This window comes from Equus quagga, chromosome 18, assembly GCF_021613505.1.
Source record: "Equus quagga isolate Etosha38 chromosome 18, UCLA_HA_Equagga_1.0, whole genome shotgun sequence".
In the NCBI taxonomy this organism is placed as follows: Eukaryota; Metazoa; Chordata; class Mammalia; order Perissodactyla; family Equidae; genus Equus; species Equus quagga.
This window is the reverse complement of record NC_060284.1, coordinates 22,380,765-22,407,827: the sequence shown is the minus strand read 5'-3', so window position 1 is coordinate 22,407,827 and position 27,063 is coordinate 22,380,765. Positions and strand designations below refer to the sequence as shown.

Below are 27,063 nucleotides of genomic sequence, written 5' to 3'. Positions count from 1 at the left end.
GATCTGAACCAACGAAACACTGGGCCGCCTGCAGCGGAGTGCGCGAACTTAACCACTTGGCCACGGGGCCAGCCCGGGAAAAGACTTTCTATTGCTTAGACTTACTGTTACTGGGCTAACTGATCTAGAGTATATAATAAGCATAACTTGTGTCAGGGAAGGAAGAAGAGTTCTTTTAGGATGTAACTTGGAAAAAGGGCAAGAATTTATTGCTCTGTGATATCAGGACTGGATAACTATAAACCAGATATTTTGGCCATGCTTATGAGGCATTTGCTGTGATAATCTTGGTCAGTGTTACCTAATTTTTCTATGGGCTTAAATCTTAAAATATTCTAGGAACATGAAGTTTTAAAATTACACATTTTAAATTCTAAAAACGATAGACATGAGAAGTACAGAAGAAAAAAACCTCCCCAAATCCACTGATATATTTAAGTCTTTTTCACATATACATAAATAATGTAAATATTTGTTTCATGAGTTTCTTTCCATTTATTATATCAAATATTTCCCAAACTTGTAGAGACTGCAGAACCAAATCAGAAATTTTTTGGTGTACTTGTATGCCAACCAAAGGGCAGAAACTCTGGTTTTTTTGTTCAATCTATATTCTCTTCTGTGTTACTCTGCCCCCTTTTCATGCTAGAGGTTCAGGAAGAATCAGAGGCCAGGGTGGAACCATAACTAAGTTGATGAACAGATTCCACGAAGGGCGGGGGGAGAGCACTAAGTCAAGAATTCCACATTGGATTTCCAAGTTACAGAATCAATAGCTCTGTAACCCATGCCTGAGAACAGGCTATACAGTCAGCAATCCTATGAAACCAGAAAATAAAAAGTTAACATTTATAAAACCATTAACAGTCAGGGGCCACAATTACTACCTGCCCTCAATTCCCAGCACTGTTTTCAGCTGGAGGTCAGATTTTGGTGGGCCTGAACATGAGGAGTAAATGAAAAATGCTTTGGAAGACCTCAAGTAGCATTTGAAACAAATCTGCATTAAAGTCATAATTTTCTTCCTTAAATTCTTGCTTAGTTACTTGATTTCCCAGCCTAGAGAAAATTAGAAATGGCAACACAGGCAGAGGGACTGCTAGTAGCAGTCCTATGGAGAGCCTCTAAAAGTGACAGTCTGACAACGAGGGAGGAGACCACACACTTCAAACACAAACAACGATCCAACTGTTACACAGTACAATAATGGATATTCATAAGAATAACCCTAACTTTAAGTGAAATTAAATATTTGCATCCTGAATTTAATGCAGCAGCAAAGTGCTTTTTAACAAATATTTTCAACTAAACTGACTGCCAAAAATTAGCTTTGGTGCTGAAGAGAACAAGCTTCAGTTCTTTAGAAGATCCATTTGTGTGACATGATATATCCAATTCTCTAAAGATATACAACATGGTGTTAACTATATTTTACATAATTGTCATATGAATAAACCAAATATTTAAACTGTTTTCTGGCAAGGCACTGTAAAGATTACCACTTAATATAACAGGTATCTAGTATTTATCAGAGGGTGTGCAAACAACATCTCTGCAGCATTGTTCTACTGCTCTGTGAAGCTCCAACTAGCCAAACAGATCGGAGCTTTCTGTAATAATTTTCAGATTTTACAAGATTCAGTAACAAAGACTGTGACTGGCCCCATAGTTGTTGTTCAATAAATATTTTACTGAATGAATGGCAATTTTATTCTTGTTTCATAATTCTGTAGTTTAAGAATTTACTTACTTTTGTCACTTCCTCTGCCCAAATCTAGCCAGCATTAGAAATTAGAGAAAAATACAGAGCATGAAAGAAAGTTGGAATTTAACATTTTCTACAACTTAGTATAGAAAAATGTAAATATTTTAATTTAAATGGCATACTCTCCTTTTCTAGAATCACGACAGATTAAACACACCAGTAACTAAATCAGCACAGCTTAATATAGAGTGAAAGTATGCCTTTACATGTATCAATACTATCAATTTTTGAATCTTATACTAATTGTATAAAATTAATAAGAATAACAGTTTTCCCACATTGGGAATATTTAACTCATCTTAGTTCCAGTTTACTCATTTGTAAAATCAAAGGTTTGGACTAAATGATTTCTAATTTTTCATTTAGTTCTAAAATTCTAGAATTTTAGGAAATTAAAATAAGGCAAGGATAAATGGACACTGTTGATATAGCTATTTGAGGGGGCACAATAAACTTGAGATATAATGACTTTAAAATTACTAGAGTTAAATACATGTTACTATAAGTAGATGATATTAGTAGTAAAACAAATGCCTAATAAATGAAACAAAGTAACTGTTTGGAAGGATATTTTCACCTAAGATAAAAGAAAATCTATGATTTATATACTAAATTACCAATGAGTGAAATAGTCTCACACTTTTCATTTACCTACAAATAGGACAATGGAAATAAATGAATGCATTCTCTTGCTATCTAAGGAAGGCCCTAATTTAGCCAGGGCTTCAATAATAACCGTAGTTTAAAAAACCAAAAATGCACTTTACATATTCTATACTATAATCTTTCCTATTACATGGATGTTCCCCCTCCGTGCCCCTGCTTCCCCCTGCTTTCAAGTTAATGCTAATGGAATAAAAGCAGTCAATTAATTGCCAACTATTAACTATACTGAAGATTCTACGCCACTTCTCTGGAAGTACTGTATCTAGGAGTATAATACCAAACACTATCTCTATAAATCTTTATTGGCTAACATTTATGAATTCTGGGGCTATGTTCAGATTTATGAATTTCTATTTTCTTAAAAAAAATTCCTAATATTGCAAAAATTTCCTCAATTAGAGCTCAATATATACACTAGATACTATAGAACAATTCTCATTCCCAATTCTTGCCCAAGGCTATGACTGTTCTGCAACTTTCTAAAGTGAATTAGTACTGTGTGGGGAATGGGCCTCACTGCTACAGAAATACCTAAACTACTGGGGTTTGTCTTGGCCTGGAATTGCAGAAGAAATTAATTCTATGTTGAGTTCAGGTGAAAATAAGGTAAACAGTGAAGGTACGGAGAAGCAAAGTCAATTTGTGTACCTTAATCCTTTCTCTAAGTTGGGTAAATTTTGTTAATTTTCTTTGGCAAAAGTGAAAATATGAAGTGCCACCTAAATTAACACCTTTTACTGAGTATAAAAGGCATTATATATTTATGCACAAATTCAGATTCTAAAGTCTGAATTTGGCATAGCTAATATATTTGGTAATTAGAACACACAATTTCTTTCTTCAGGTTCCAGTATGACTACAGCTAGTATTCCCTATATTTCTTGTTCGACATAATATGAATGCATGGCTTCAACTACTTTAGACTTTTACATGAAGATAATAGCAAGAGAAGGCACTTTATTTAAGATGTAGAAAACACAGTAGGCCAACAAACCTTCAGCCATTTTACATGCAGGAAGTTGAGCATGTAAGAGAAATTTACCATAATGTTATCTCCTTCAAGGCGAGCTGAGTTTAGTTGCTTAAGTGCATAGGTAAGAGACAAAGAACACATTATACCAATGAACACAGTGAAACAAGTTGCTTCTGCACAATAAAGAACACACAAACAAGTATTAAAAGAGCTGATAAAATGGTTTTCTACTTGGAAAAAAAATTATATTGTTCTACAGAATTTCATATAGTGGTGCCTATTCAATTTTTCCAAAAGACTCAAATTTTCAAAGACAAAAAACATGGTTGATGATTGATTTTAAATTAGAAGAATTTAAAGCATTTGCTTTAAATCAGAAGCATTCAGAACTGTAGTAACTGCCACAGTTACTCATAATTTTTATTATATTTTCACCTTCTGCCTACCCACAACTGTCCTATTCAAAGATTATTTCTACTTTATGAATGTATGCTGCCTTCAACCACGTTCTCTTTCAATCAGCCTCAGACAGGTCTTGGCATACCCTGAAGAAATACGAAAGGCATGCCAACCCTTGTACTTTTAATAAACTTTAAATTCTAATATGTGTACATTAAAGTTAAGGTTATATGATGGTGCTATAAATTCATTCAGTTTACAAATTAAAGATTTAGACCACTGCGAAGATGTTTAAGTGGACAGAGGGACTTAATCACTAAAGTAACAGAGGTCTAAACATCTAAATATTACAGAGTTTTTTTTTTTTTTTTTGAGGAAGATTAGCCCTGAGCTAACATCTGCTGCCAATCTTCCTCTTTTTGCTGAGGAAGACTGGCCCTGAGCTCACATCCATGCCCATCTTCCTCTACTTTCTATGTGAGACGCCTGCCACAGCAATGACTTGCCAAGTGGTGTCATGTCTGCACCAGGAATCTGAACTGGCGAACCCCAGGATGCTGAAGCGGAACATGCGAACTTAACCATTGTGGCACTGGGCCGGCCCCTACAGAGCTTTGAAACCACACTTTTTCCTTCCCATTAACTCTAAAATTTTTTTTTTTAAAGTTTACATAAGACTAGGGTCAGTAAAAGTCAGTGCCTTATAATCTAAATGCAGAAGTTCTATTTGTTTTTGCTTCTCTGACATAAATTTTATATTATTTTAAAAACTGTTCACAAAAGTTCACTGTGAAACACTAAAGTAGGTTTTCTCTTTTCTGCTCAATTGGTTTATTTTTGAGAAATGCCTTTGAGGTCGCCTTACCATTCTTCAAAATGCTAACTAATAAAATACAAGTTAGTAATGTATCAATATTAGATACAGGCATAAATTTTTTACTGATAGGGCTAAATCATAAAAGAGTTCAATTTGCTGTACTAGATTGTGAAGTGAGGGCAGCAGAGCTTTTGCATTATTTATCTATGAACTCTGCACAAAATGAGCATTCAATAAATACAGAATTTAAAAAGAGGTCACAAGAAACCAGTAAATGAATTAAAAAAAAAAAAAGCGGTAACATGTACAGGTCCCAAACCTTACTTGCAGAAGAATAACTAGTCACAAACAATTAATCCATAGAAATTTATAAAGAAGTGAAACCAAAGAAACTCTTGAGATTAGAGTAACCTCTTCAGCTGCCAACTAGGAACCAGGAAATGTGTCAAGGAAGAAAAAAAAGCAAAACCAAACTCCTACTAGTTTCTATTTTTCAGGTAAACAAAAGATAGAGGAAAAAAATAGAAACAAAAAAAGATCACAAAATATAGGCATGCCTCAAGGCTTTATGTAATAAACTAAGAGGACTTTTCCTTTCTGAAGTATTTCAGACTTACTGCTATAAAGTTCGAAGAAAAACGAGTTGGTTATCTAGGGGTAAGACACCCCTAAAAACAGGAAATGTGAATTTTTGCTTAGATTAATATTTTAAATATTTGGCTATGGTTAAATTTTGTTTTATGCAACATATAAATTCTAGAAAAACTGTGTATAAATGAAAGTGTTGAAGAAAGTCATTTGTATAATCTTTCATTTTTATTTTAAACATGAATTCTCATGGAAAAAATTTTGTCCTTAAAAATACAGGGCACAGAAAAATTGTCAAGATCTTTTCTGGATATAGTAAAAGGAAACACCTCTCAAAATTTGTCTACTATTATATTTAGTGCTTATACATTTTAATAGCAGTGGTAAAATAATTCAGAATAATCAAAGGACCTTGTATACTGTTAAATCTATGAGCTTTCTGGCACTTTTCCAGGTAAAAAAGTAGGCTACTATTATCTTCTAATAGTGCTCGTTAAAGAAAGTCTTGTCCTGACAGTTGACAACAATATTCTTATCCCAAAATCATCACTGAGCACACGCAGGCATTTTGAATAGAGATTCTGTTCCAGTTCAAACTTTTATTTCTAAATGATCCTATTTATCTTAATATTTTTCCTGATTATGCAATTAGTATCTTAAAAACCAGTTTATATTTTACTATATAAATTTATTATTAGCAACTAGAAACTAATATGCTAATTTAGAGTCTCTTGCCATCTATAGTGTTCATTTTAAAGTTCTGATTCTGCAAAAAGCCTGCTTAGAGAAGTTAGGCTGTTTTGATGATGATGTAATGATACACTCTGATGTGAAAATGCCAATGAATTTGGAATTAATGTTTTGTTAAAGATAGTTTTTCTCCAGCAGTAGCTAATACAGATTCTCCAACAGTGGAATCATCTAGAAGAAAATAATTTATTCTGCTCATATAAGGTGTCGGGATAATCTCATAAGACATCACTGTCCAACACCAAGTTAGTAGTTTTAAATTTCACTCTAAACCAAGTCTCAACCCTTTCTTTCCCCAAACAAGAGAGCAACAAGACTTCTACCAGCACTGCGGTAATATGCTCAGTAAGGCAATGAATTCTTGATGGTGGTAGTGATAGTGAGTTGAAAACAGAAGGCAGTGGGAATATTATGCCTCTTAACAAAACATATCCCTAGCTCAAAATAAGAATTAACTTGTTAGTGTCCTCTAATAAATTAAGATTTGTTTATATTGTACTATCTTAAAGGTGTTCCAATTCAAATGTGATTAATCTCTTCAAACTTTGAAATGATGATATAAACAGTATAAACATTAGATTAAATATTATAAATAAAATCTTTTAAGAAAGTTATATAAATATATATAAAATCATTAACTTATTATATTTAATATATAACCACTCAGTTTTAGATGACTACTCTGAGGGTGAGTTTATGAAAAACATACGAGTACTTATTTATTAAATGGGTTTCCTCCTCTTCAAAATAGCCACCTGGGAGCCCATGCTGTCACTGATGAATGATTTTGGAACTATTCTTGGTGACAACTCGTTTAGTCAGTTTGAGTCACATGTGGAAAGAGAGTCATATCTAATTTTTAAGCCACACACAAGCATTCTCAAACTTGATTCATTCTCCTCTTAATTACTATTTTTCTACTTCAAATATAGTAAATCTATCTCCAAAAGACATATTTGCCACCACCACTGAGGATATTTGAAGAACACAACATAGCTTTCGGAGCTCTTATAATTTTTGTTTTTTTAGCAAAAGTGTATTACTAAAATAATATTGCCTCGATATGACTACTTTTCACTGATTTGGATGTATTAAGTTCTGATAAGTTTGTTTAAAAAACACAAAAATGTACCCAAAAGTCCTATTTCAGTCTTAATGATAGACTGTAGCTTGCATGGCATATGAATAAAATATTTTACAAAAAATTATTAACTTAAAATGTTTTTCTATTAAAAAACACTACTTACTGAAGCTCTAGTTTCTGCAGCTTTTGCCTTTTTTAGTCTGGTTTTCGCAGCATCCAAATCCAGTCTCTTATTTTGTAATAGTTTCCTTTCTTTCTATAAATACAGGAAAGAAAAAAATAAAAGCTAATTATGCTAAAATCCACTAAGAGCATACACATTTAAAATATTACTCTCCATTGACTATACGTATCATCTGAAAAACAAAGATCTATGATGACAAAATCCGACCCCCTTTTGTAACTTTTCAACTTTAAAAAGATCAAGCCATTCTAGATGTCTGAAAAATCTGGGAAAAATCAGGTGATGATAGAAACAAATATTGTTATTATTATTATTGTTATTTTTTAAACTGATAGGTTTTATCTTGTTTTTTTTTTTTTTTTGCAGGGAAAGATTTGCCCGGAGCTAACGTCTGTTGTCAATCTTCCTCTTTGTTCTTTTTCTCCCCCTCCCCAAAGCCCCAGTACATGGTTGTATATCTTAGTTGTAAGTCATTCCCCTTCTACGTGAGCTGCTGCCACAGCATGGCAACTGACAGAATGGTGGTGTGGTTCTGCAACCGGGAAACAAACCCAGGCCACTGAAGCAGTGAGAGTGCAGAACTTTAACCACTAGGCTATCAGGGCTGGCTCAAAGAAATATTCGTTTTAATATTTTGCCATTTTGTTCCCCAGGAAAGATTCAGAAATGTCTTCTTGGTTGTCCGAATTTGGAGATGGATGTTACTGGCATCTACTGAATAGAAGCCAAGGATGCTGCTAAACATCTTACAATGCAGTATAGCTCCCACAACAAAGAATCATTCGTCCCAGAATGTCAGTAGTGCCCAGGCTGAGCAACTGTTTCAAACTATCACAGATTACCTATGAAGTGTCTGTGGTGAAGGAGGTATGGGCTCAGGGCAAAGCTCCTTCATATCCTATGTGATCTACCTCAAGGATTGGGCAGGCTGCTATTAATGTGCCATGGCACTGAAAGCAACTGTACTACTCCAAAATGGAATTTTAAATTATAGAATGAATAACGAATATGCATTAAATGGTATCTTAGAATTCCTCATGGGAACTTCAAGCTTCTATAACAGGTAAGTTCAGATGTTTGCTTTATTCTTAAATTTCATATACCAAATTTCATCCTATTGATAATCTAATATCTTTTAAATAATATTTGAACTTGGTGGCTTTTCCTCTGTGTCAGCCCAGATACTTGTTTACCAAGAGACAAATTCATTGTAAACATATCAAGTTTCTAAAATATTTTGTAATAAGAAACCTGTAAATTAAAGTTTGGAGTAGTATTTACAATAAAGGGCAGTCTTGCAAAAATCTTAGGGAAAAAATACACCTAGATCTCCACTCTGCCTCACTTATAAAACAAATTAAACTCAAAAACAATAGACAGATCAGGTTAGAGAAAAAGATGTAATGTTTATCTCATACTTCATCAATCAAACATAGCCGTGTGAAAAGAAGGTAACAGACATCTAGGGATGCAAAACCACAGGAAGTACAGTAGCCAGAAATACAGCTTCTAGTAATGAGGTTTCGGCCTCCCAGTTTAAATAAGCAGTCACATGGCTATACTATGTGATATTTTGTACCATAATTTTATAATCATTCCAGGAACCTCTCTACAGATTTTAAATGTGCCGGTAATGAACAAGATGGATGTCAAGTCATCTCCATAATACTACAGGGACACAAAAATGGAGGCAGTGTCATCAACAGTCCTTTATTTTGGTTTAGTTTTGTGTTCTGTTAAATATGTATGTAGCCAAATTATTTAAATATTCTAATCTGCTATGTTACACAGTCATTAAGAGGGCAAGTTATTCATTAAAACTGAAAGTATATTGGACTGTTGGTGGTGAACACAATGCAGTCTACACAGAAAGTGAAGCATAGTGATGTACACCTGAAATTTACACGTTATAAGCAAAACAAAAAAACTCCTCTAAGTATATATCTAAATTATTTTTCTAAGAAAATGAAACACTTTCCAACTCACAGAAATTGTTTTGTAATCTCCTTCTATAAAGTTTCTTAATGGAGTGAGAAAATTTAAGGCTGATGTTTGAATCAGCTCTCTGTCTGCTGTTCCAATTCGTTTTTGTGTTTCTCCACATTTAATAAGTGCATTGCCTGCAAAGGAAAAAAGCTTTTTACCATTGTCTGGTACTGTCAGAAAATCATGTTAAATCAGCAATTTAACCTGCTTTAAAGTTAGCTGTCGCTTGTTTACTTAAGTAAAAATCAAATAGAATTAATTGAAATTAAGGTAGTTTTATTTTAAGAATAAATTTAAAATTATAAATATCTAAATGAAAATGACAAAAATGAACTTTTTACCATGTCCTAATTGTACCAATTCTATCAATGGGAAAAGAGAGGATAGAGATACTAAAAAGTATTTATGGTCACAGCTCAAAATAGTGTAGATATAATGCTTAAAACAGTTTAATAAGTAGATCAAGGCAAAATTTGTCTTCTGTTTCTATATTGATGCACTTATCTCAAGTACCTATAAATATTTATATCTTAAGCTAAAAAAAAATGCATGTTTTGCAACATACAACCCCTAATATTTAAATAGAACAAGTACAGTGGAAAACAGAATGAAAGAAAGGGAACCACAAGACCAAGGTTCTATTCCTAGTTGTACCTCTAATAAGCTTTAGTTCTGTGGGTCTTAATCCCTTCATGTTAGGATGAGATCTGATCAGTAAGGAAGGTAATAATATGACATAGTATTTAAGAGCTCAGTTTCTGGATACAGATCTATGTTTGAATTACTAACTGTGTGATCATGGATGAATTAGTAACCTAAGACCCAGTTTCCATGTCTTTAAAATGGAGACAGCAGAATTTACATTATAAGTAGGATATAAGTGAGGATCTACTGAAATAATATATGCATTGTATAGTACTTAGCTCAAGGCCTGGAATACTCAATTGTTAAGTATTATGAATTACTAATAAGTAGATTCACAAAGCCCAACTCCAATAATCAGGGTACATTCACTGGAATTACTAGAGGTGCAGATTAAAAAAGGAAAAAATTTAGAAGCCTTTCCAGTATTCATGCTCCACTAGGCCTACAGCTTGGTGAAGGAAAGGGCTGAGTCTCCTTCATGCATCTTTATGACCTCAGCATCTAACTGCGTCTGTCATAAGCAGGTAATAAAAAATCTGTTCAACGTATAAAGTTTTTCTAAAATTAATAGTTAAAATTTAGAAATAAACCTATAGAAATTTTAAGCATTTTCAGATTTCTGAAAGAATTATATTTTGAAGAACACAACGTAAAAGTTTCAAAGTTGTACATCTAAAAGCCAGTAAATGGATTAATGGCATTCATTACAGTGTTTAGGCTATTCTGTCCGACATAAAGATAACTACCAAAACTTTAAGTTCATTTAGTCCCAGAATTTATGAGCTATTTCATAAATCAGGACTATCTGTAGAAAATCATTTAATTTACCTACCATTTCAAATCCAAATAAGGACCAATTTCTTGCAGAAGTCTTAATAAAGAGAATTATCAGCCATAACAATAGGAAAAGAAGCTATAGAAATCTGAATTAGTATCATGTTTGGAGGAGATTAGATTTGAGGGATAATAAAGATGCATAATTTTGAGCTTTAAAGTTATCCATTATAAAAGTTGGTATAGCAACTAACAAAGCTGGCATAATTGTAAAACATGATTATAGAAAATTTGAATTATATAAGAGGAAAACAGAAATGAAATGTAATGCAAACATCCAGAGATAATTTATTGTTAACAATTTTTTGGTACTAACATTATTGTGTAATGAAAGAACTAGTGATTTGTTCAAATACTTACTATGTGCCAAGTACTTTAACATAGAAATAAACAAGCTCTCAATAAAGCTTAAAAAAAAAAATCAAGTACAGGAGACACATGTAAACAAAAATTACAATATATCACAAGAAGTATTACAACAGAGGAATTGCAAGATCCAATGGGAGTACAAGCAAAGAATTCATTTAACATTTTTTTTTTTTGAGGAAGATTAGCCCTGAGCTAACTACTGCCAATCCTCCTCTTTTTGCTGAGGAAGACTGGCCCTGAGCTAACATCTATGCCCATCTTCCTCTACTTTATATCTGGGATGCCCACCACAGCATGGCTTTTTGCCAAGTGGTGGTGCTACGTCTGCACCTGGGATCCAAACCGGAGAACCCTGGGACGCCGAGAAGTGGAACATGTGAACTTAACCGCTGCGCCACCAGGCCAGCCCCTCCATAACTTTTTAAAACTAAAAAGAATGTGAGTTTTCAGAATAGATGCTTAAAATACTAAACTGAACTGTACATATTTACTGGTCACCTATATTTCTCACTTCATCTAAAATTTTAACATAAAAAATTTGAAGTTAAAATTGATTTTACTAATATTACATAAATGTTAATGACCTCTCAGTAGTAAAAGTCTAGAAGTAAAGATATTTCTTATGAGACCTTTTTGCCTTTTGCTTACCATAAGCTGTTCCTGGGCCAAACTCAGTCCCTGCATCAATCATATATTGTCCCAAAAGTTCTGGGTTGTTTATACGACTTGGAGCTTTTCTATCCAATTTCTCATAAACAAATTCTTCTATCCTGGCATCTAGGAGAAAGGTTTAAAATTACCAATGGTTTCAAAAAAGAAAAACTATCTAAAAGATTGTTTTGTTCCTCTACTAGCCATTTATCATCTTTTAAAATAAATATGAAATCAGCATGCTTTGAAGTACATATCTTAATATATAGTTTTTAATTTATACGTTAGAGTACTATATAGCTCTGAGAAACCTATATCTAAGAAATTTGATAAGACAATTTGGCACAAAAATATTTTAAAATAAACTATTTTATGAGTATTTTACAGGATTTTAAGTTCCAGAAATGGGTTGGTATTCACTTAATACCTAGTGAAGAAGCTGCCTTTGCCCCATTCATATGGTGTCTAACTTTTAACTTTGAATATATGTTCATAATTTCAAAATCAGGGATTTCTAGCTATGAAAATATAGATATAACGTACCTAGAAGAACCAGAGTTACATGCTTCTGACATCTTTAACATGCTTTTACTTGCTCACACACCCTCTCTCTTTCCTAGAGTCTAAATCTAGGCACAGGAGTTTAAGGCATAGAACAATCCAGGTTTGGAATAGTCTACTGACAGAGATCAACAATATGATGCCTTGGTTTAATTTTACTTAATTATGTTTAAAGCGTAGAGATATATAGATATCTCTGAGCATGCATTCACTCAAAATATTTCATGACTAAAAATAAGTTTAAAATACAAAAGGTTAAAACAATAACATTAGGATACATGGAAAGGAAAAAACACCAGTAAAATCTGAATAAACATTTGGTTAGCACAACATTTAAGAAATTCACATTTACATTGCCGCCTAACAGCAAGGTATTTCACAGACAAATGAGAAAAAAGTCAAAGTTTCCAGAAATAATGACTAGATATAAATTAAAATTACAATCCAAAAAGAAGCTAAGTAAAATAGGTTCCTTCTAAGCATCTCACATAATTCCTCCACAAGTGGAAGTTTCACACAGTGCACTGAAAATTTCAAAAATGAGCTGAAACAGTAACAGAAACAGTTCAGGAATTGGCAAAAGCATTAATTACAATAAGTAAAATAGGCTGTTGGAATAATACTCACTTTTGTGGTAGACTCTGTTATAACATTAGAAAAGTTTTTAAGCAGGAATTTTGAAAGCTTTAAATTAGTTAAAACCAAAATGAGTCAGTTAGAAACATACTAAGTATTTAGAAGATGTTAACCAAATTTCAGAATTTCATTTTCTGACTGTGAGAGTGATTCTTAGCATTGTTGCTTTTCTACCTATTTGGTCAAAAGTTTAAAGTTGAATCCTATGTTGATTTCATTCAGTTAATAAAATATTTGGTATGTTAATAAATAAATGTTTCATTTCAGTAAGGCATCAATAGGTCATAATAAAATCTTAACAAAATATGCAGGAAATTCTGCTATAATGCAATATATATTTCTGAAAAACCCTGGGTTCTGGAAAATCATACGCTAAAAATAACAGGGCTTACAGGGAAAAGAGGGTTGGGTCTAACCACTCAAAATCTATGTGACTTTATAACAAGAGCACAAAAAAAAACAAGAACAATTCTGTTACTACTTCCAACTTAAAACACTAAACTAAAATTGTATTACATGAGCCACTGTAACTTCTTTACACTGACACCATTCCCTTGTTTACCAGTTGTATATGAGCTTATTTGCCATTCAGAAAAACATGTCGTGTAACAGACTATATACGTGAGGAACTCTGGAAAGAGTAAAGAATAAGAGGAAAAATGTCCACTACTTTTTTTTTTAAGTGCCATGGTATACAATTTCAGTAACCTAAACAAATAAGAAATATCACATGGTGTCAAAGACAGTGGACCTTGCTCAAAGTGTAAAAGGCCTATTTTAAAAGGTCACTGCATTTTAAAATGGCACAGAATTACTAATATTTTGTATAGTGCTTGAGGTTTATGTAATAGCAACAAAATTTAAAGCTTGGAACTTTAAGTTAGTATTTAAAAATAAGTTTACGCCATTTCCCAACATGGTCACAATAACACTGGGGAAAAGGGGAAGGAAAGCATGCGTTGCTGCCTTTGTCCTTCAAGTTTTGATATGTAAAGCTCGTAGGGAATACAAGGCGCCAATACACCTGGCTCTAACTCAGGTTTCACTTCTAATTAGCTATGCTACATTGGACAAAATGCTAACTTGTGAGTGTGAATTAAGAAACAATTACTGTGCACCTTATTTGCAAGGTTATTGAATTGGGTGACCTGAAAAACCTCACAGAGTTGTCTGAAAATCAAATAGAATAATTTATGTAGAAATGTAAAACTTAACATAAAGAATTGGTAACTAAGTTTCTATATAATTTCCCCTTATTTAGGGACAACTGTCCCCTGGATGAAAAAGGAAGATTAATTTATTTTCACAGCCTTCCATAACTTAAAATTCAAAGTCATTGCCTGAAATTGAGTTTTCATGAGGATTCTACAAAGGTCTGAGAAACGTTATCTGTCAACTTGTTAGAGGGCACACGAAGAAGTTTTATCACCCTCTTCACCAAAAGCACATACAAAAAATAATCACTGACCCTCAAAGTCAGAAATGAAAACATTCTGTTTTCCAACAGCCACTAAAACTTTTTTTTTTTAAACTTAAAACACCTACCAGCAGGACCTTTTAATAAGATTAGTCAGTAAGGTAGACAAAAGGTAAAAAGTTTCTTACTTGGATTTGGCTGCAATAACACTTCAGTCTGTTTCATTATTTTTTCTGTCCATATTTTGGTACATTCAGCTTTACTAAGTAGGTTCTCTAAGTGAGCATCCAATTCTGTCTTCTCTGCCTGGCCAAGCTTTTCTTCTGTGAACTGTTATTGATTATAAAAAAAATTAAACATATCTGAAATACATTTTAGAAACCTTCATCAATATTTAAGAAGAAAACTCAAATCCAAATAATCCCGAACATACAAAATAACTGTTTGCAAACCACTGCATGTGAATGCTACTTGTTTTGCCACTGTGGTAGTTTATTCATACCTCTTTTGGCACTTACCATGACTGTATCTTACATGTAACACGTATCCTTAGTTCTGCTAAAATGTATGGTGTGAATTCTACAGACAATCTAACATATTGCCTGTTATATAAAGTATACAAATGTTTCTTACATGGAAAGGTAGGATAATATAGTGGTAAGGAGTAAGAGCTTTGAGTCAGTTGGATCTGAATTCAAATCCTGGCTGCACTGCTAACTGTGTGACCTGAGCGAGCTTTTGAATATTTTTTTCTTAGGTATCCTCTATTGTAAGAGAGAGACAATACACACCTCACAGTGCTTTGAGAATTAAGTAAGAGTATGTATGTAAATCACTTTTTTCAGTGCCTGGTAATTATTATTTTGAATTTAAAAAGGGCTGTTTATGTTTAATGTGGCTTTGTATTATCAGCACTTTAATCACACTGAGTTAGACTTTTATGGGATGCTCTGGGAAACTATCATTTAAGTTGCTTCTTCAGATTATGTTCCAGCAATTGATTTATACCCTAACTTTTGGAATATATCCTATTCACAATATGGAGGTGTGTTTTAAAGATCACAAAATGTAGTTAAATATACTCAACGTATCAATTTTTATTATCTTGAGTGTGTTGGTTTTTGAAGAAAGGCAGCACTGCCCATATAGTAACAAAGAGGTAAAAGATTTTCATGTAGATTTTATGGAGACTTGTGGATACTTTCAATTAAATATTAAAGGTGATGACTCAGACTATTTATTATATATAATTTTCCTCTAGAACATGTGGCTTTCTCCCATCAAAACACACGTATATCACTAGTACTAATTCTATGCTTATTAGTCATAACTCATTTCTGCCTACCAAAATATAATGTTCACCTTGCTTTTTCCCCCTTTCATTTCTTAAAATATCTTCTGCTGCTCCATTTTTCTTACTTTTATTATGTATGTTTCAACATCCTTCTTTTTGGCCTAATACTTTCAACTGATTATCAATTAGTACTTTTAGCTGAAAGGTTCTCCAGAATGTTATTCTTAGACTTCTGGTTACAACCCCCACTGAAAGTCTTGTTCAGAGGCTAGAAATAACAGCTCGAGCTTCTGTAAAAACTTAGGTCTTTTTGAGACTGGTCTGTAGCCAAGCCCTGACCCACTGGGTGGAACTGAGAAGAGCAGTTCCAAAGCTATTGCCTAAGCCCATAAACTTGCAGTGTACTGTAACCGAGGATAGGAGAGGCACTGGGCAAAAAATCAAAATCCTAATCCCAAGGTCAGTTTGGTAACTACATAATCTCATTCTTAAGGGAGAATTCTGGTATTCTCTACAGATCCTTGAAGATTCTAAGCAACAGACCTCCTACAGAGGTACAGATTAGAATTTTACATGTTCGAAGCCCTATCTCCAACAGTTAAATAGATTATTTCCCAGATAAAACAACCAATAGGAGGGAAAGAAAGGGAACACACCCAGGTGAACATCATCCACAGGGGATGATCTACCAGTAGAGAAAAATTACTCACTTAGTACCTTAATAAGCAAGTACATCTATTTGTTCATTCTATTCATTACTTCAACAAATATTTATTAAGCACCTACATATGTGCCAGGCACCATTCTAAGCACATGGGTTTCAGCAGCCAAAAAACAGACAAGCTTTCTGCTCTTAGGAAGCTTATATTTTAATAGGGAAGACAGACAATAAACAAGTAAATAAATAATTTGATAATAAGGATACATAGATAAAAAAGATGGTGGAGAGAGGACCAATACAGGTGGTCCTATTGTTTCTTGAGCGAGTGAATGATTAACTGAGCGAATTACAGAATTCAAGCACAGAGGAAGGAAGAATTCATTCCACAGGGGCTTGGGGGAGCAGGAAAATCAGGGAAGGCTTCAAAGGGAGAGGGATATGCAATCAGGGACTGGAAGGGGGTGTAGGAGTTTGAGGAGTGTGAGATGGGGGTGGTTAGAGAAATAGCCTCTCTGAGCAGGTAACAACCTGATACTGAACAGTAAGAAATGAGCTATGTAAAGATCTAGGGAGAGGGTATAGAGATTTATCTTCCAATTGCATTGCTAGTGTGGGGGATCAGAATTGGCCACCACAAAATGTGTCTCTTGCCTTGCCTTGATTATTTTTAAGAACAAAACACTCTGAAAGAAACTCCCCCCAACTGCCTAAAAGAAATTCAAAATAAAGGCCTGCCCCCAGGACAGGCCAACACCACAGAACTGCGGACTGGGAGGACCCTTGCTAAGCCCACTCTTATCAAAGTTCTATTTACAAACATTTGCTTTTCCATTTCCATGTGAACTGTGTTCCTCCCCTTTGAGGCCCCAAACACTCCCCCCCAACATCCTCCTTTGTCTTTAGCTGAAGATGGTATTTAAGATGAGAGCCTCTGCCATTCTGGTGAGTTACTTAGTTTTCGGGGGTCTCTCCCATGTATAAATGTTATAGAGCTTTGTTTGATTTTCTCCTGTTATTCTGTCTCATGTCAATTTAATTTGCAGCCCAGCCAGAAAGACCCAGTGGGTGGAGGAAATGTTCTTCCTCCTCTACACTACACAATCACTAGCACTACCTTCATGCATATTAAATATTATTTTTTGGTATAAATCCTTAATTTATATTTAACGTCCAAGAACAGATTAGTACAACAATCAACAGATCCACATTTAAAAATCAGTATTTATTAGGTCAGTCTTTGTGCAAGGCACTCTGCTAAGAACTAAAGACATAGTTCTCGGTTATACAAGAGCTAAATGACAAATATTACCTAAACGATATAAACCTATATGCTTATTTTTTTCAGTACATAAAATCATGTTAATGATTTAGATGTTTTAGAAACACACTGGAATTAAAGGTACAGGCTAGAAATTACTAAAAAATGTTTATACATAGCAATTAAATAAAAAGTCACTGAGTTTATCTGATACAAATTATGTTTTAGACTAAGTTTCTCCCAATAATATTTCAGAGAACCAACAATTAAAAAGGCAATTATTAGGAAAATAAAACACTTCAATGTTCCGGTCAAAAGTCCTGCTCACTTAATTAACTAATATTTTCTGATTGTCATGACACTTCCTTATAGGTATCTCACTAAATAAACATTTTTTTTTTTTTGAGGAAGATTAGCCCTGAGCTAACATCTGCCACTAGTCCTCCTCTTTTTGCTGAGGAAGACTGGCCCTGAGCTAACATCCATGCCCATCTTCCTCACTTTATATGTGGGATGCCTGCCACAGCATGGCTTGACAAGTGGTGCATAGGTCCGCATCTGGGATCCAAACCAGTGAACCCCAGGCCGCCAAAGTGAAACGTGTGAACTTAACTGCTGTGCCACCGGGCTGGCCCCTAAATAAACATTTTTTAGTGAAAAAGACAGTGTGTGAAAGTGTAATAGACCAAAGATGAGTATTTGCAACGTCATTTTTTTTGTATAAGTCTGAGCAAGAAACAAAGAAAATATGTAAACTGACTTACAAAGTAAGATTCTACAAACACAATGAGTAGGTTTTTTACTCTTAGTTCAGAAGGATAAAAAAAAAACACAAAAAGCAATATAAGGAACACTAAGCATAAGTGAGATAGAGAGTCTGATTATAGAAAACCTGTTTAGAAAATAGCAGTTCTGCAATAAGGCCCACATGAACAATGTTCTGAAGTACCAATAATAAATTCTATCTGACGTTTACTTGAATTCTCTGAGAGTGAAAAGAGTTACTATTTTTTTTCACTCTAACTACATTGTGTTTCACATCTCAGTATGTTATATATGGTCTTGTTTTATCTTGTAATTTTTTTTTTAGTGTTTTCTTTTCTCAATTAAGATCATTTATAAGACCTTTTTTATACTTCTGTATCCTTAACAGTGTTAGGGCTTAGTATACATTAGAAAGTGCCATACACTCAGTTGTGCATTTTATCTAAAATACTCAAAAAAATCTTCTTATATAGGTAAGAATCATAATTTTAGTGATGAAGAAGTTGAGGCTCACAGTGGTTAAACATTTTGCCCAAGGTGTTGGCATTGTGATTCAATCTCACATCTGTTTGAATCAGTATTAGTACACTACTCTACCCTTCCAGTAAATTAATATTTTCTACTGCCATTATCCAAACATATGCTGTGCTTCCCTGTCTCTGTGTCTTTGTTCATAGCACTCTGGTCAGCTTTATCCTATAGTCCACCTCTGCTTCTTACAAAATATTCAATAATCATCAAATTAAGGGCAACCTTAATCCTATCTAGAACGAACCAAAAAAAGCGGGGGGGAGGGGGCGGGGGGGACATAAGAACTTTGCTAATGTTATATATATTTAAGTTAAAATTATAAAGTTAAATTTTATTACTTAAATGTACAATTGTAAAAGATATACTATTTCCCATATTTTATCATTGTGGGGGCTTAAGGATTTTTTCCATTGTTATTCAGGAGGTACAACATATTACAATAGTACAATATGTAATACGTAACATTTTTCTCTAAAACACTTTTAAGAATGCATCTACTACTGAAAATAATGCATTATAGCAACTAAATTAAGGAAGTTTAAATTATTAATAAAAAATATTTATGGAGTATATATATTTTCATCTACTGTATGTAAGATGTATAATCAGCATATGACATGGTTCTTGCCTTCAAAGATTTTATGATCTTAATAATACTGCCTAAACACAAACATAAAATTATAATAATGGTACCATTTTCAGAAGGACAAAAAGACATATTAATTTTCTTTTAAAAAAGATCCCTTTCCTAATAACCAAAAATTTTATATTTTATCCTTAAAAAGTTTTAGTTTTTAACTGTGTAGTTTCTTGATGATAATAGCTGTTAATGAGAAACTACAGTTGATTTTAAGCATGTATTTTAATGAAAGTATAGCAGTAGCATTTAATAATTAAAATTTTTGTGAAAACAACGTACTATAAAAGTCAGAATGTAAATAAGTCATAGAAACCCAAACCCAGTGTTCTGTAAACTGTAATATGATGTATAATTCTTTCACAATATTTCATTAGTAATACAGTAAAACAACATGAGAATAGAAAGCTTAATCCCCCTCCTTGTATATTTTCTCTAAACACTCCTTTAAGGGAAGGATTGTCTTTGAGTCAGCCACATTATGCCAGGCACTGTAATCCTTCCTTTACTACAAGAGAGGAATGTAGCCTACAGTAAGAAATAGTAGCCTGGATTCCATACCCTGCTTTACTAGAAAGAAAAAAGAACTCTAAGTGAAAAGGGTGGGTGATCAAAGACATCTATTTAATAAAAACTCAAACCATCAGTTCTCTGACTGGGTAAGAGTAATATTTCAAAAGTAGTCTAAACTTCTTGGGGGAAAATGTATAACACAAATTCTGAATATTCTTTAGTAAACTGTAAAGCAGATCCTTCTCAACTGGTTCCCAATTTTGGCTGTTCTCTGCAATTACTTGGGGGAGGTTTCAAAAACACTGATGCCAAATCCAACCCCAAGGATTCTAATTCAACTGGACTGGGCTGCAGCCTGTAAAGATTCCTCAGGTAATTTTAAGTGCAGCTAAGACTGAGCATCACTGTTCTAGGCTTATACATAATTATTTCAACATCAGGTTAACAAACCACCTTCTATCTAGTAGTTTACTAAATTAATGCCAAGAGCACCAAAGCATGCCAACATAGTTTTGGGAAACACTAAATAGGCAGAGTTTTTACATAATGAGAAAAACATAGGGACTTTGAACACGCTATGTTTATTAGAATTTTAGAGACCTAGTGAAGTTATTGCAGTTTAAATTCTATAAAAGAAATGGGATTTGAGAAGGGCTTAAGAGAGAATGTTTGGCCAAGTTAGAATTCCATCCAGACAGGATCTGCCACTCTTGACACGAGCTAGTTGAGGGCAGCAACATATTCATCTTTACATCTCCAGCTTAGACACACTACTATGCTTGCTGAATTAAACAGCAGATCAAGGCCAAGCTTGCAACTAAATTTTAAAGACCTTTTGTCCCTCAGAGAATAGCTGGCATTCATGAAGTTCATGGTGTAACTTTAGAAGTCAGTTCAAAGAAAATGTCAGAAAGCTAAAATGAACCCCTTCCCTAATTAATTTAGTTTGAAAATACTTTTTTAAGGAAGTATAGGCTCTTATTTCAAAGATTGTGAGCAAAACTTTGCTTTAATATCAATTCTGAATTAAAAATGTGCTCACTTGAAAGATTTATCAAGTAAAGTAAGAGAACAGTAATTCACAAAATGGGTATTTACCACAAAGAATAAAATATCTAAATTATGACAAATTGCAACTAGACTATGAAGTCCTTGAGGGTAGCAACTGGGTCTCATTCATCTCGGTATCCTTCAATGTAAAGACCTAGGAGCTACTCAATAAATATAGGTTGAACTAAATAGTTTAATATTTTAGACTGGCATTAATCAACTTCAAGGTCAGCAGATACAATGCTAGAAAAGTATTAATAAAAACAAAATTATTCAATAGGCTAAATGATTCAAAGAGCAAACTTTCCATATGTATACTACCTTGCTTTCCTAAAATGATATAAAAAATTAAAAAGAACCAAGTTGGGCGTTGTGAGAGAAGAATAAAAAAGAAACAGCTGATTCCTTAGGACAGACAATCTTATTGAAGATGTGAAAGCTATGGAGTAACAAGAATTTTAGAGCTCCAAGGGACCTTACATAACAGTTCATTAGAAGAAAAATGCCACATGATCATACAGAACTGAAAAATGACACAGGATTTCATATCAAGCTCCTGTGTTCTGAGATGGGACTTGAAGCTGTATCTTGAGGCAAGGAAAGACTATACCAAGATGGGGTGGAGGGCATTCAAGATGAGTTTAACTGTATGAAGAAAAGCCTAGAGCTAGAAAAGTACAAGGTACTTCGGAAATTAAAAAAATAATTTGGTAAGAATACAGAGTTTATATAGGAATGAGAGAAAAGACAAGCCCAGAAGGGAGTACTTCTACTAAGGAGTTTAGATGGAAAAGACAGATTCTAAGAACTAATAAATGTCTTTTTAAGACGCTAATAAAGTAACGATTTATCAAGGATAAATTACCTGATGCTTCTGTATTCTGTTTTGAGGGATTAAGAACAAAGCACCCAAATGGACTGTTAATGAATGAATGTGAAAAGGAATATTCATTTTCACTTATACATTTCACCTTAACATTCTTTTTAAGTACCAAGGTATATAAACAAATTTTTGAAGGGTGAAAGTGGAGTGATGAGACTCATTTATATGCTTTAATAGTTTGATTTTACTTTTTAAAACAGAGAATATGTTTAATTTTTAACTTAAAATTTTTTTTTTTTAAAGATTGGCACCTGAGCTAACATCTGTTGCCAATCTTTTTTTTTTGCTTCTTCTTCTTCTTCTCTTCAAAGCCCCCCAGTACCTAGTTGTATTCTAGTTGTAGGTCCTTCTGGTTGTGCTATGTGGGACATCACATCAGCATGGCCTGATGAGGGGTGCCATGTCTGCGCCCAGGATCCAAATTGGCCAAACCCTGGGCCGCCAAAGCTGAGCGCACGAACTTAATCACTTGGCTAAGGGGCCAGCCACTAACTTAAAAATTTTTAAGTAAAATGGAAAAAATGTATGGCAGTTGGCCAGCCAGAGAAGGGCCTTCCTTAAGGTATAATTTGAATAGAAATTATTTAGAAATGTGGAAGATGAACTCCATTCCTACTGTTCTTATTGCTTATAATGAATAACTGGCATAGGTCTTAATGCTCTTCTTAGGACGACACTTGGCACTATACGGATGTCAACTCAATTTAGAGTTGGAACTCAGTTACTGACATGAGGATGTAGTGTTTTGTTGAAAATTACCATAATGTATTCCAAATTTCATATGTTACATTTTGGAACCATCTTTCCTTTCTCACATATTTTATTTTTAAAAAAGTATTGTGGCAATGACAAACACAAAACCATAATAGTATAACGAAATCTCATGAACCCATAACCCAGGTTCAATAACTATCAACATTCTGCCAACGTTGTTTCAACTATCCCTTTTTTCTTCTGAAATATTTTTAAGCAATTCTCAGATATGATACAGTTTATACATAAGTATTTCAGAACATATCTCTAACAGACAATATAAAAAGACACATTAAAGGAGCCTATTCCTCCTGAAATTTTTCACTTAGTAAATGACTCAAGGCAAAACCTCAGAGTCATCCTTGACTCACCTTTCTCTTGAACCCCAGACAATCTGACAAGCAATACTGGACAGGTTTTGAACCTCCCCTGCTGTAACTCTTATCTCAGTCACATCACCTTTTGCCTGTCCTATGGCCACAGCTCCCTAACTGGTCTCCCTAGTACCCCTGCAACCACAGTCTTTGCACTTGTTCCCTCTGCCTGAAATGCTTTTCCTTCAAAAAACTGGGAATCGGTCACTTCCTTGAGGTCTCTTCAAATCTGATCCTATTAGAAAGGCTGGCCCTGACCATCATATCTAGACAACATGGCAACACCTGCCACCTCTGCCATTAAGCTATCCCCTATGGTCTTTTTCTCCATCACCATCTGATGTATTTACTAGTTCGTCGTCTCTTGCTAGACTGTAAGGTCTGGGTGGGCAGACATTTTGGAGTTGATTTAATTCACTGGTTTTCTTGATTTTATTCGTTGCTCTATCACCAGTATCCAAAATACAGTGGGCCGTCCATATCCGCAGGTTCTGAATCTGTACACTCAACCAAGTGCAGATCAAAAAGTCTATGATGGTTTCATCTGTACCGAACATGTACAGACTTTTTTTCTTGTCATTATTCCCTGAACAATACAAGTATGATAACTATTTCCACAGCATTTACATCTCACTAGGTATTACAAATAATCTAGAGATGATTTAAAGTATATGGGAAGATGTGTGTAGGTTATATGCAAATATTATGCCATTTTATCTGCAGATTTTGGTATCCACATCCACCGAAGAGTCTGGAACCAACACCCTGCTTATAATGAGGGATGCCTGTAGTAGTGACAGGCAGACATGGAGTAGGCATTTAAGTATTAAAGACTGAAAATTATTTGATAGATAACAGATTAGGACAGAACTTAAGAACATTTTCCTAAAGAATCTGAAACAATTAGTAATTAAAATTCATTTGGGAAGTACCTGTACATGTTTTGAGAGTTTTGCCACATTTATTTTTTAAATCCAGTCTGTAGACAATTTAAATCAAATTCTAGTACACGTGTCCTAAGTAAGCACTGTGGATTATGCGCCTGAAAACAAATCTAACCGTATTTAAAAGAGTGGCATTATATAGTGTCAAATCTGCATTCAGCATTTAGAATCACAGGAAATCAGTCCTAAAAAAAATAATACCAAAGGTTCTGCCTCCTTTGCAGTCAACATTAAGTCTCACAAATCATAATTTATTTCAGACCCTCAATCACTCATTCTTCTTGCACCTTGTCTTTGAAGTATTAGAAGTAGGCTAAATTTAAATCAAGAAATTATTTTAACTATACAGTTTAATGTCTTTACAATATACCCTATATTTTAGTGGAGGAGGGGGAGAAGAGGGTTAAGGCAGCTAGCTTATTACTCATCATGTAGATTTTGTAATTTGGAAATCAAAACCTAGAAGGAATTTCCCATCTCTTAAGTATTATTTGCTTAAGTGTTACTGAAATGCTCACATTGTACTAGAAGGTCTCTCCAGGCTGTAACATTCTATTATTCTACAGTGTGCCCTAAACCCGCAATGCTTATCCAGGAAGAGAAAAGCAACTTGCAGTAGTAGGTCAAACAGCACTTGGCTATTTACTAGACTGCAAGTTAAGCAAGTTACTTTACCACTCTGAGGCTGCTTCCTTATACATCAAAGGGGTTAATAACATTGATCTGGCAAAGTTACAGAAAGGACTGGAGATAATCCGTCAAATGCCTAGCAAAATGTTTGACACAGTTTTTTCACAATGGGCAGCTATTACCTTGCTCTAGTTCTACCACACTTTTCCCAGGAATAGTGCAATGTAAGATGGACTATGCCAATGAAATTGGGGTGAAAGAGACAAGGAAAGTAGTAAAGCAAAACAACTGATTTACATTTCTGTATCAATTTGGTATGCATACTGGAAAACTATTTTTGTTTTCACTTTACATAAGAGAATGTTGTTGCTACCGTGACTATGTCATTAACTCAGACACCAGATTGTTTATAACCCATGTTGTGGCAAAATTTACATCTGTTCATAGATTTAACTGAGCTCGCATAATGTGGGTGATGACTGTAGGAAACCGTCCCAGTTGCCTCGTACTGACGCTTCCCTGACTGCGGAATACTACGAGATAGTTAACTTCTCCCCTTAAAGTGTATTTGAAACATACCACCGACTATAGGCACGCATGAACCAGGAGAGATTCACCCTACTGCCGGCGCTTCCCATTCCGAGAATGGGTGGGAACCCCCAAACTCTAGGTTTCTCATGGCCTTGGCAAAGTTTGGACGCCAACTGGCGATCTCCATTTCTCCCACGGACTGCCAAGCCCAGGGACGGTCCTTTCAGGGAGAGGGAGGGCTGGAGGGAACTGAGTTGGCAGCTCTCTGGGTTGAGGGGCAGGAAAAGGAAACTTCCTTCTTGGACTTGGCGAGGAGGGTGAGAGAAACGAAAGGCAAGGGTGGGGGCGGTGCAAGAATGGTCTGTCTCCGCGCGGGACTCGCAAGGCCTCCGCCCGCCGGGGTAGGGGTGGGTGGAGGTCACCCAAGCACCGGCGCCGTGAGGTCAGAAACCGGAGGCCGAACTCAAGGTGTCCTCCAGGGGCGGGAGTAGGCTCCGGGCCCCGTCCCTATCCCGCCTCGCTTCCCGTGGAGTGGCGGCTGGGCAGGAAAACGGCCGCCGGGTGCAGAGGAGCACCAGGCCGCGCCCATCACCAGGGCCGCCGGCCGCCACAGGCCCGCCGGGCGGCAGGCGAGGCCAGGTGCGGAGGGCTCAGCCGCCTCAGGCCGGGCGCTGCGGCGGCCCCTCCCTGGTCCTGCCCGGCGCCGCCACCCCTTCCCCCACCGCGGTACCTGCACGGCACGACTGAGGAAGGTGCCCGCGTCGGCCGCCAGCTTCTTCACGTTGAAGTCCATGATGTTCATCCTGGGCTGCAGCCGGGCCGAGCTGCCGGCTGACCTAGCGGGGAGGCAGGGGCGCCGCGGCCGGGCTGGGGCGCCGGGCGACAGTGGCGGGGGCAGACGTGGTAGGTGGAGGGAGGCGGCGCCAGCCCCGCCGCCGCAGCTGTCGTTTCCGTGAAGGGGGAGAGAGAGGGTGGGGCGAGAACGAGCGACTCGGAGCGGGCCGCGTGCCCAGGCGGCGGCGGAGGCCGAGAGCAGCGCCTGTCCGCTGGGACTGCGGCCGCTAACGGCGGCTCTGGCCGCGATGGGCGAGCACGACGCAAACGGCCGGGCGTTCAGGCCGTCTGGGGCTGGGTCCCCAACGGAGGAAGCGAGCGCCGGTCGCGGGGCGGAACCTTAAAGAGGTTATCGCGGGAACAGCGACCCCTTCAGGATCGCGGCGGCTCAGCCGCGGGGGGCGCCGGGAGCTCGGCCTACCCCACCCGAGGGAGGGTCGCGTTCGCGGAGAGCTGCCCGCCGCGGGGACGTGGCGTGTTTGCCGTTAAGCCCCTGAAAACCAAGAGCAGAGACAACTCAAATGTCCTTTGTGTTTTAAGAGAAAATATGGAAGTTATAGCATAGAATTACAACATCTGTGAAATTAGAACCAGCAGCTCCCAGGCATCTTGTAGCACCCGCGCCGGGGTGGTCCCTGACGCCTGGATGGCGCTCGGCGTAAGTTTGCAGAATAGAGTTGAATTTAATGTCCGCACCGAGTCTGTTGTTCATTCATTCAGCATTTTTGAGTATCGACTGTGTACGAGGACTGAATTAGGCGCTGGAGATAACATGCTGAACAAGACCCTGTCCCTGCCCTCAAGAAGCTCTCAGTTCGATTACTTGACATCTCTTGGGGACTTAGCCACCCCCACCAAAAGCTCTGTAACTATCTGCTGCCGCAAGGACTTTGTGATTGGCAGCATGCACACACTGGATTACAGGATCAACACTAGGTGCTTATTGGGTGCAAAGCATGGTGCCGGGGACACAAAGTGCCCGATGGAGGACACAAAGAAGTTTAAGATGGTGAGTGAGACAGAATAACCCTTAAGATTCAGCGTGGCGAATTTTAAGGACAAATGATTGTATGATGTGAA

At 36.0% G+C, this 27,063-nt stretch overlaps 1 protein-coding gene across 1 annotated transcript in view; it reads right to left on the bottom strand.

The window, feature by feature from the left end:
- The window catches only part of SH3GLB1 (SH3 domain containing GRB2 like, endophilin B1), a 37,163-nt gene extending 10,881 nt beyond the window's left edge, over positions 1–26,282 (bottom strand). The window contains exons 1-5 of the mRNA XM_046645135.1: positions 25,880–26,282; positions 14,514–14,655; positions 11,709–11,837; positions 9,213–9,346; positions 7,206–7,298 (exon numbers count right to left, since the gene is read on the bottom strand). Of these exons, the coding sequence (XP_046501091.1) occupies positions 7,206–7,298; positions 9,213–9,346; positions 11,709–11,837; positions 14,514–14,655; positions 25,880–25,951 (570 nt within the window). The 5' untranslated portion in view covers positions 25,952–26,282. The remainder of the gene's footprint in view (positions 1–7,205; positions 7,299–9,212; positions 9,347–11,708; positions 11,838–14,513; positions 14,656–25,879) is intronic.
- Positions 26,283–27,063: the final 781 nt, after the last annotated feature.